This window comes from Mobula hypostoma, chromosome 2 (genome assembly GCF_963921235.1).
Source record: "Mobula hypostoma chromosome 2, sMobHyp1.1, whole genome shotgun sequence".
NCBI lineage: Eukaryota > Metazoa > Chordata > Chondrichthyes > Myliobatiformes > Myliobatidae > Mobula > Mobula hypostoma.
Genome location: NC_086098.1, coordinates 204,799,361 through 204,809,784, shown reverse-complemented (window position 1 = coordinate 204,809,784; position 10,424 = coordinate 204,799,361). Strand labels below are relative to the sequence as shown.

Sequence of the window (10,424 nt, the reverse complement as noted above, 5' to 3'; positions counted from 1 at the left end):
AAGTTATAACAAGGATGCTGCAATGGCCCAAGAAATTCAAAGAGGGCAGAGCAAAATTTAGTTATATTTACAGGAAATGATTCCTAGTTTCACATATGGTGATGTCGTAATTAAGGACAACTATAACAATTTCCTCTTCACTCACTCCCAGTGGCATTTATAAATGTGAAGGTTATGACAGTTAAGATCATCCGTGAAAAATAAATTTGGATGAAACAGACCATCAGAGTGCTGTTGCATCCCTCAGTGTGTTGACTACTTTTGTGCTGGAGGGTGGAATGTGAAGTGTGGGATGGCATTACAGGCTGATGATATCACTTCTTTCCAGTTCACAGGAAACAGGCATTTGTGCAAAAAATTATGCAACAATACGGTCTTTAATATTAATAATGCAAAGATTTATTTTAGATTCTGCTTATCATTGCATATCAATACATCACAAGGTGCATTTTTTCAATTTTTGCAGACATTTCTCTCATTGGCAAAAGGTTCAACTTTAAGCCCAAATAAACATTATCTCGCAGTTCTAGAGTTTTGCAGAAAAGAAACATAACAGTTAACATTTAATAATTTCCATGCAAACTAAGATTTCTCCATTATATTGAATCACAGGGTGTGTGATTATGAACTTCTACCTATTATAGTCCAGCACTGTCTTTTTGACACAACCTGCAGAGGAATTTATGAGCTGGATTTAAATGGATCTCCACAATAACGAGGGAATAAAACCAAACAAATTGCATCAGAATTCTCTTGTGCGTCTCCTGAGAATATAGAATATAGAATTGCAAAATGCCAGGATCCATCTGAGAATAATGCATTTGATTAAGGAATCAATCATAATGTTGATAAACATATTTAAATTAATCAGATGCAAAATATATAAATCAATTGCAGTGATATTCTATCATTTTACAGAGACAGGATCCTACTTAGAAACTTGCAGTACATAAAACAGCTTTAACTTAAGATTGTGCCAAATATACTTGACACACCTCAACATTTAAGTTACTTTGTGATTGATTTTAGAACAGTTTATTGTACTTTCACCTAAAATAATCAAATTTGATATTGAAAAATCATGGGTTAATTCACAGTGATGTGTCCAGAAATGGGTAATTTTTGATGTCTTAAATGTAATAATGCCCAAAATGAGCACAAGGAAACATTATGTACAAGTAAACAACATGAACTTAGAATAGACTGAAACTTTATCTTGCTTTTGCAGTTGCTTTTGTTCTTTTCTTTTTATTTACTTCTAACCTTCTTTATCTCTATCTAATGTTGTAGATTATTTTCATGATATGAAGTTCTAGCAGAGCCATGATTGCAAAACATTTCAAAATGCAGAGACTGAAAATGTATTTTATAATGATGTGAAGATCTATGTGAAGTGAGATGTGTTGTTGTTTACATAAAGCAGGTGATTTGACACTTTTGTTTTCAGAATCATGATGTCACACCATGCTGAGTAAACAAGTGTGTAATTATCTGCACGTCTAATTGTAAATTCATACAAACTGGCAGGCTGCAAATTTCCAATCTCAATACTGTCTGATTCCACAGGAATCACTCCAAGTTGATTCCTTTCAATGCAATAACGAGGCTCCAGAAGTTTATAGACAAGCTCGTATTGGTCATGATGCACCTCTTCCCCTGGGACCAGCCACTTCAACTTAACTGAGTTGTGATAAGCCATTGATTCTTTTCGATCAAACTCTACTGGCATCTTGGTTCTCAGGACCACCCTAAGCTGTGGTATTTTGTTTGACTTTGCATCACTCATTAATTGATGCTTCACATAAAGTTTCCCAGGTACAAGAACTGATATTAAATTCTTTAATGTACTTAAGAGCTGTCCAAGTTTAGAACAAGTAGTGTTCCAGTGTAAAAGAAATAATGTCACATCTGATATTTTAGCAATGACTTTCAACTCTTCATGTCCATTCTTCAGCTCATCGAGATACTCTCTTTGCAGGAAAAGCTGGATTTTGACCTGAGTAGATCCTACATTCTTCATCCGCAGGAATTTGCATGGATCAATCAACTGATAGAGAACATTGGGCTGAAATAACTTCTGATCTCCTAGTGCGAAGTGTTTAGGCAATACATCTATGTAATAAGAACATTTTTTCAAAAGTTCCAGTCTTGTTTCATACTGTTTTAAGATATCTGTGCTTAAATTGTTTACAAGGAACTGCAGAACTATATTTTTTCTATCAACATATTTCCTCCAGGTGTTGCCAACGATTCCACATTCATTCCTCCATGCAGGCTCTTTCCCTGGTGTGGATCGATCACTTTGCAAAGCCATCATCCTTTTCTTCTACATTACTGAATAGTAAGAAAAAAATCAACAATATTAATACCCAAAACACAACCTACAAGATCATAACCATTTTAATAACATCAGTTCTAATTAATAATAATTTTTCTGTGATTAAGGGTAATTTGTAGCATATCTGAGTTCATACATTTGTACGTCCCCACCTTCTCATTTCCTATGAAAGTCCCAAAGGACAGTGAATCTCCTAGAACTGAGGTATCTCAAAGTTTCTTGAACAACTTAAGAATTATTTTTTGTTAAACCAAGAACCTATTAACTCTCTTTGGTGAATGTAAGTGATTGCATTACAAAATGTTTACAATCAGGTTAGTGATGCTTGATGCCCCCAAAAAACTATGCCCCAATCAATATTCCCAAAATAAATCATCCTGCCCTTATCACAAACCTTTTTAAGGTAGCATGTGCTGAGTTCCTTAAATCTCAATATACATTTAAAGTGATCATCTTCAATTATATAACACCATCGTAGATCAGAAAGTGATTGAATGATTCTATAAAATGCATTCACTGTCCCTTCACAGGTGTACTTATGAGGGAATGTATATTACAAATAAATCATTGAAAAAGAGAAAAAAATTGTTACAGCTGAGGAGAAAAATAATCATGATTTTAACCGATTCAATATCACAACTGTCTCTGAGGGAGGATATGTCGTGAATTATATAAAGACAAAGTCAAAGTTGGCTTCATTGTCATATGCACCAACAAATGTATGCATGGTGCAATGAAAATCTTTCTTGCAGCAGCATCACAAGCGCATAGCATTGTATAAACAGCATGCACAAGAAAATCATAAACATAATTATTCACATTTTTTTACAAGAAAGAATGTAATTAAAACAAAAAAAATCATTCTAGTGCAAAGTGACCAAAATGTCACTAAACTGTAATTAGAGTTTTGCTGATTGGTTCAAAAACTGAGTAGTTAAAGGGAAGCTGCTTTCCTTGAGGCTGGCAGTATAAGATGTCAGGCTTTTTTCTACCTCCCACCTAGTGGTTGTGGTGACGTGTTTGTGAGTTGTGTAAGAACACTTTATGTTGTAAGTCGTGCAGGGGACTTCATTGAGCTTAGCAATGATACACATGAAGTTACGATTCTGTATCAGTGTCACCTTTGTCAGCTGAGAGAATTCTAAAGTAGCACAGTCCAGTGATAGGAAGGCTGAGCCCATCTTTGAAAAGTATACACGAGCAATCCCAGCATATGCTTGCATTTTATTATCCTTGGAGGAGACTATGTTGCCATATCGTTATTGCATACTTCCATATTTTTCAAATAGGCGTAAAAAAATTAGTAATTGCAAAATTAATTCGTTGATTTAAAAATGAATATAATGAAGTATTTGTAATAAACTCTAATCCAGTTTAGAGATTTCAAGAGACAATTTATGAATCACTGTGTTTTTCATACCTTTTCAATGACTATCTTCTTCTTCTTAAACTCATCATACCTTCTGGGGTGCAGACTGCCAACAGCAGCTCGCTAGTGTCCTCAGTCGCGTGCCTAAAGTTGATCGAACCATTATTAGGCAATTCATCACTATCAGGCAATTAGTATGATTCTGACTTCAATGAAATTTTCAAATGAAAAAGAACAGTTTATCAAAATGATAAGGTGGTGGAGTAGAAGACAACAAATAGGGAAGAATCCTCCAAAAAGCAAATTTTATTTTAAATGGAGAGTTGGTCTAATAATTGTCATGAGGCTGAATTGGCTGCGGGCAGGCTGAGTGGATCACAGGTCATTAAAGTGTATGCTGGAATCAAATGAAAAGTTTCTTGCCATTGAAGAATAAAATCACCTTGATTTATGAAGAAAAGTCAACTTTCAGCCTTGAGAATCCATCCACGTAAAAAATCAGTAAGAGAGATTTCAGCAGAAAAATAGGTCAAAGACCTTCAAAATGACCAGCATGGCTCTTCAGCATTTTTTAGTTGATCCAGATAGAATAATTTATATTTATTCTATTCAGAATCCAAGTGTTGCTTGTAAGATGCCAGTGAATTATGCCCACTAACCTACCTGTAAGTATGCATAGACTCTGGTTGGTTTTTAAATGATGATTTTCTGTATTTGACACAATAACCTTTGGTTTATTCATAAATAGTCCTTGAACTTCACCAGAAGTTCTGAGAGGCCATCCACCTTAGCCTATATATAACAAAGGCAATATTCTTGACAACATTCCATGGAAGGCTTCTACTGCAGCATTAGGCAAGCTGTTGCATGACATCTAAATGCTGGAATTGACCCAGCAGGAAAAATGTTCAGAAGTTTGGCATTGTCTCAAAATAGTTGATAAATTCAACTGAGCCAATAGTCTACTCTCAGCCACAAATAAAAAGCTGGAAATAAGTTTAAAAGCCTTATATATTGACTAAAAAAAGAAACTACAGAACTCATAATATATAATCAAAGCAGATGATACTGGAAACCTTCAGAGTGATCAGACAGAATCTGTCAAAATAGAAGCATAGTTTCAAATTGAAGTTCCTGCTTCAGAATTAGCAAAGAAAGAGAATGTTAAGCAACACACACAAAATGCTGGTGGAATGCAGCAGGCCAGGCAGCATCTATAGGTACAGTCGATGTACAGTCGATGTTCTGGTCCGAGACCCTTCATTAGGACAATGTTAGCTTTCTTTTGCAGAGAAGGTGAGTGGGGAGGGTTTTGAATTGTAGAACAAAGAGTATATCTTTGATAGATGGAAACCAAATGCATTAAATTAGCAGTTAGAAGTCATTATGCTTCTTTTTCTATATTGCTCATAACAGGACTATGAGATGCATCCAAGAGGCAGGGTAAATCCGTTTTGATCTGGGGTCTTGGCCTGAAACATTGAATATTTATTTTCTTCCATAGATGCTGGTTGACTTGCTGAGTTCTTCCGCCACTTTGTATGTTTTGCTCAAGATTTCCAGCATCTCAAGTCAAGTCAAGTCAAGTCACTTTTTATTGTCATTTTGGCCATAACTGCTGGTACAGTACACAGTAAAAATGAGACAATGTTGTAATCTCTTGTAACAGGCTATACTAATCAAGAGAGATAAACTATGCCAAATTCACAGATCCGCCAATAGGACTACAATGTTGTCATGGTGTTTGGAGTCTTGCATGCCTCAATGACCCTAAGAGCTATGTTGGCTGGAGTCAGGCCTTGTGCTTTGGCTCTTGGTAGGGTTACCCATGCCAAACAGGTTAAAGGGTAAAGGGCAGACAAAGAGTGGTCCACCGGTCCTCCAGGTTTGGGGGTGCAGCTCAGGGCTAACAAACTTGACTGATCAAAAATAAAATTATTACAGAAACACCAATGAAGAATCCTTCTATATCTGTGTGCAAAGGTACTCCTGACTCTCCACCCAGGATATTTCTGGGTGACAATAGTGAAAACCGAGAGGAAGCTATTGGCACAATGTAGAAAACCCTTAACACCCCCAACAGCAAGACCAAAATTGGGTTTTGGAATGTACAAACATATACTACACTGGCAAGCAAGCACAAATAATTGCAGAAATGCGTTGTTACAACCTACATACTACTGGGAGTCACGGAAAGCAGCAAGTGATTAGAATTCTATGCTCAGGAAGGGAAGATGGCCAGCCTCATGCTGGTGTAGCTGTTATTTTGAAGAAAGGTATTTTGAAGTGCTTTCTGGGGTGGAAACCAATCAACAGTGGGCTGATGCGAGTCAATGTATTCATGGCAGATGCAATTTAATGTGGATAAATGTGAAGTTATCCACTTTGATGGCAAAAATAGGAAAACAGATTATTATCTGAATGGTGGCTGATTAGGAAAAGGGGAGGTGCAACAAGACCTGGGTGTCATTATACACCAGTCATTGAAAGTAGGCATGCAGGTACAGCAGGCGGTGAAAAAGGCAAACGGTATGCTGGCATTTATAGCGAGAGGATTCGAGTACAGGAGCAGGGAGGTACTACTGCAGTTGTACAAGGCCTTGGTGAGACCACACCTGGAGTACTGTGTGCAGTTTTGGTCCCCTAATCTGAGGAAATACATCCTTGCCATAGAGGGAGTACAAAGAAGGTTCACCAGATTGATTCCTGGGATGGCAGGACTTTCATATGAAGAAAGTCTGGATGAACTGGGCTTGTACTCGTTGGAATTTAGAAGATTGACGGGGGATCTGATTGAAACGTATAAAATCCTAAAGGGATTGGACAGGCTAGTTGCAGGAAGATTGTTCCCGATGTTGGGGAAGTCCAGAACGAGGGGTCACAGTTTGAGGATAGAGGGGAAGCCTTTTAGGACCGAGATTAGGAAAAACTTCTTCACACAGAGAGTGGTGAATCTGTGGAATTCTCTTCCACAGGAAACAGTTGAGGCCAGTTCATTGGCTATATTTAAGAGGGAGTTAGATATGGCCCTTGTGGCTATGGGGATCAGGGGGTATGGAGGGAAGGCTGGTGCAGGGTTCTGAGTTGTATGATCAGCCATGATCATAATAAATGGCGGTGCAGGCTCGAAGGGCCAAATGGCCTACTCCTGCACCTATTTTCTATGTTTCTATGAAAGTAAGTGAACATGACTGTCACCCACTATGCTTCAGCTAATGATAGTGACATTGAAGAAAAGGGCATCTTGTATGGACAGCTGCAGTTGGTGGTAGAGTTGGCACCATGCCATGACATAATCATCATCATGGGAGAGCTAAATATCAAAGTGGGAAATGACAACTCATGCTTCACTGGGGTGATGGACATGCGTGGACGTGGAACAATGAATAGCAACGGTAGCAATCTGGTCATAGGAGGAACCCTCTTTCCACGAACTGGCATGGTGCTCACCCAATGGATGTGACAAGAACTGCATTGACCATTTGATGATCAATGGTATGTGGAGACAATCCTTGCAGGATGTAAAGGTGAAAAGAGCAGCAGATACGGGAAGTGATCGTCACCTTGTCGGAACAGTGATGAAATTCAAGCTGAGAAGCACTGTGACCAACATATGTACAAAGACGTTTTGATGTTGAGAAGCTTAAGGACACCAGTGTGAGAGCTGCCTTCACCATTCAGCTTAAGACTAGATTCCAGGCCTTGCAAGACCTTGATGAGCATGCGTCAGTAGACAGGACTGGCACAACGTGGAAACAGATTACCTCAGTCTTTAAAGAGAATAGTGAGGCTTGTCTAGGATACAGAGCTGGAAAGAAGAACAAATAATGGATAGAGCAGGACAGTCTTAAAAGAAAGATGGAAAATTAAAAAGAAATTGTTAGATGCAAAGTCAACACAAATCAAGGTGAAATTTCAACTAGCTGAAGCTAAGAAGTAAGTGAAGAGACTTGTAAGAAAGGATAAGAGAGTCTACATGGAAGACCTTGCAGTGGAGGCTAAAGTAGCAGTGAGTCGAAGGTGATCAGAGAAATATATGCAAGATAATACTGTACACAAAAAATGCTGGAGGAACTCGGCAGACCAGGCAACACTTATGGAAAAGAGTAAACAGCCGATGGTTCGGGCCAAGACCCTTCATTAAGTACTGAAAAAAGATATTAGGAGTCAGGATAAGAAGGAGGTGGTGGAGAGGAAGTAGGAGATAGGTGAAACCAGGACGGGTGAAGTATCGATCTGGGAAGTCAATTGGTGAAAGAGATAAAACATTAGAAAAGGGAGAATCTGTTATGACAGGACAGAAGGCCATGGAAGAAAGGGAAGGGGTATGTTCAGGAAAACCCCGTTCATGCTATCAGATTGGAGGCTACCCAGAGGAATATATAAGATGCCTGCCTTCTTCAAAGAAAAGGTCTTTCCTACATTCACCATCAATGCTGCCCCCACCCCAACCTCCTGCTGCCCCACCAGGGATAGGGTTCCTTTATCAGTCTTCTTATCCAGCACATAATCCTCTGTAACTTCCACCATCTCCAATGGGAACACGCCACCAAGCACATCTTTCCCTCCACCCACTTCCCACTTTCTACAGATATCCCTCCCTACATGATTCCCTTGTTCATTCATCCCTCACTACCGATCTCCCTCCTGGTACTTACCTTTGAAAGTGGAATAAGTGCTACACCTGCCCCTACACCTCTCACGTCACTACCATTCAGTGCCCCAAACAGCCCTTCAAAGTGAGGTGACACTTCACCTGTGTGTCTGTTGGGGTAATCTACTGTATCCAGTGCTCCCGGTGTAGCCCCCTGTACATGGGTGAGACCCCTTCACTGAGCACCTATGTTCTGTCTGCCAGAAAGAGCAGGATCACACAGTAGCCTCCCATTTCAATTCCAATTCTCATTCCCATTCTGACATGTCCATAAGGCCATAAGACCGTAAAACTATAAGGTATAGGAGCAGAATTAGGCCATTTGTCCCATTGAGTCTACTCCACCATTCAATCATGGCTAATCCTTTTCTCCCCATTCAACCTCATTCCCCAGCCTTCTCTCCGTAACCTTTGATGCCGTGTCCAATTAAGAACCTATCAATCTCTGCCTTAAGTATACCCAATGACCTGGCCTTCACAGCTACCTGTGGTAACAATTTCCACAAATTCACCACCTACTAGCTAAAGAAACTTCTCCACATCTCTGTTTTAAATGGTCGCCCCTCTATCCTGAGGCTGTGCCCTCTTGTCCTAGACTCTTTCACCATGGGAAATATCCTTTCCATATCTACTCTGTCTATGCCTTTCAACATCTGTAAGATTTCAATGAGATCCACTCTCATCCTTCTAAATTCCAGCAAGTACAGACCCAGAGCTATCAAACGTTCCTCATATGATAACCATTTCATTTTTGGAACTTTCCTTGTAAACTGCCTCTGGACTCTCGCCAATGCCAGCATATTTCTTCTTAGATGAGGAGCCTAAAACTGTTCACAACACTCAAGGTGAGGCCTCACCTGTGCCTTATAAAGCCTCAGCATCACATCCCTGCTCTTGTATTCAAGTACTCTTTAAATGAATGCTAAATTGCATTTGCCTTCCTCACCACTGACTCAACCTGCAAGTTAACTTTTAGGGAATTCTGTACAAGGACTCTCAAGTCTCTTTGCATCTCAGATATTTGGATTTTCACCCCTTTTAGAAAATAGTATGTACATTTATTTCTACTACTAAAGTGCATGACCAGGCATTTTCCAACATTGTATTTCATTTGCCACTTTCTTGCTCATTCCCCTAATCTGTTTAATTCCTTCTGCAGCCTACCTGTTTCCTCAACACTACTTGCCCCTCCAACAATCTTTGTATCACCTGCAAACTTGGCAACAAAGCCATCTATTCCACCGTCTAAATCATTGAAATACAGCATAAAAATATGTGGTCCCAGCACTGACCCTTGCGGAGCACCACTACTCACTGGCAGCCAACCAGAAATGGATCATTTTATTCCCACTTGCTGCCTCCTACTAATCAGCCAATGCTCTAACCATGTTAGTAACTTCCCTGTAATACCATGAGTTCTTAACTTGGTAAACAACTTCATATGTGGCACCTTGTCAAAGGCCTTGTGAAAGTCCAAATATACAACATCCACTATTTCCCCTTTATCTATCCTGCTTGTCATCTCCTCAAAGAATTCCAACAGGTTTGTCAGGCAAGATTTTCCATTAAGGAAACCATGCTGATTTTGTCCTATCTTGTCCTGTGTCACTATGTACTCCATAACCTCATCCTTAACAATTGACCTTAACATCTTCCCAACCACTGAGATCAGGCTAACTGGTATATAATTTCCTTTCTGCTGCCTTCCTCCTTTCTTGAAGAGTGGAGTGACATTTGTAATTTTCCAGTTCTCTGGCACCATGCCAGAGTCCAATGATTTTTGAAAGATCATTGCTAATGCCTCCACAATCCCTACTGCTACTGCTTTCATAACCCTAGGGTGCAGTCCATCTGGTCCAGGTGACTTATGTATCCTTGGGTCTTTCAGCTTTTTGAGCACCTTCTCCCTTGTAATATTACTGCACTCACTTCCCTTCCTTTACACACTACAACATCTGACACACTGCTAGTGTCTTCCATAATGAAGACTGATGTAAAGTACTCACTTAGTTCAACTGCCATCTCCTTGTCCCCATTATTATTTCTCTGGCCTCACTTTCTAG

The 10,424-nt window shown here is 39.4% G+C and overlaps 1 protein-coding gene across 1 annotated transcript; it reads right to left on the bottom strand.

Annotated features, from left to right (window-relative positions):
- Nucleotides 1-1,384: 1,384 nt before the first annotated feature.
- LOC134357833 (fibronectin type III domain-containing protein 11-like) lies at nucleotides 1,385-2,314 on the bottom strand. The gene has a single exon (XM_063069545.1). The coding sequence runs from the start codon at nucleotides 2,312-2,314 to the stop codon at nucleotides 1,385-1,387; it is 930 nt and encodes a 309-aa protein (XP_062925615.1).
- Between the last annotated feature and the right edge of the window lie 8,110 nt (nucleotides 2,315-10,424).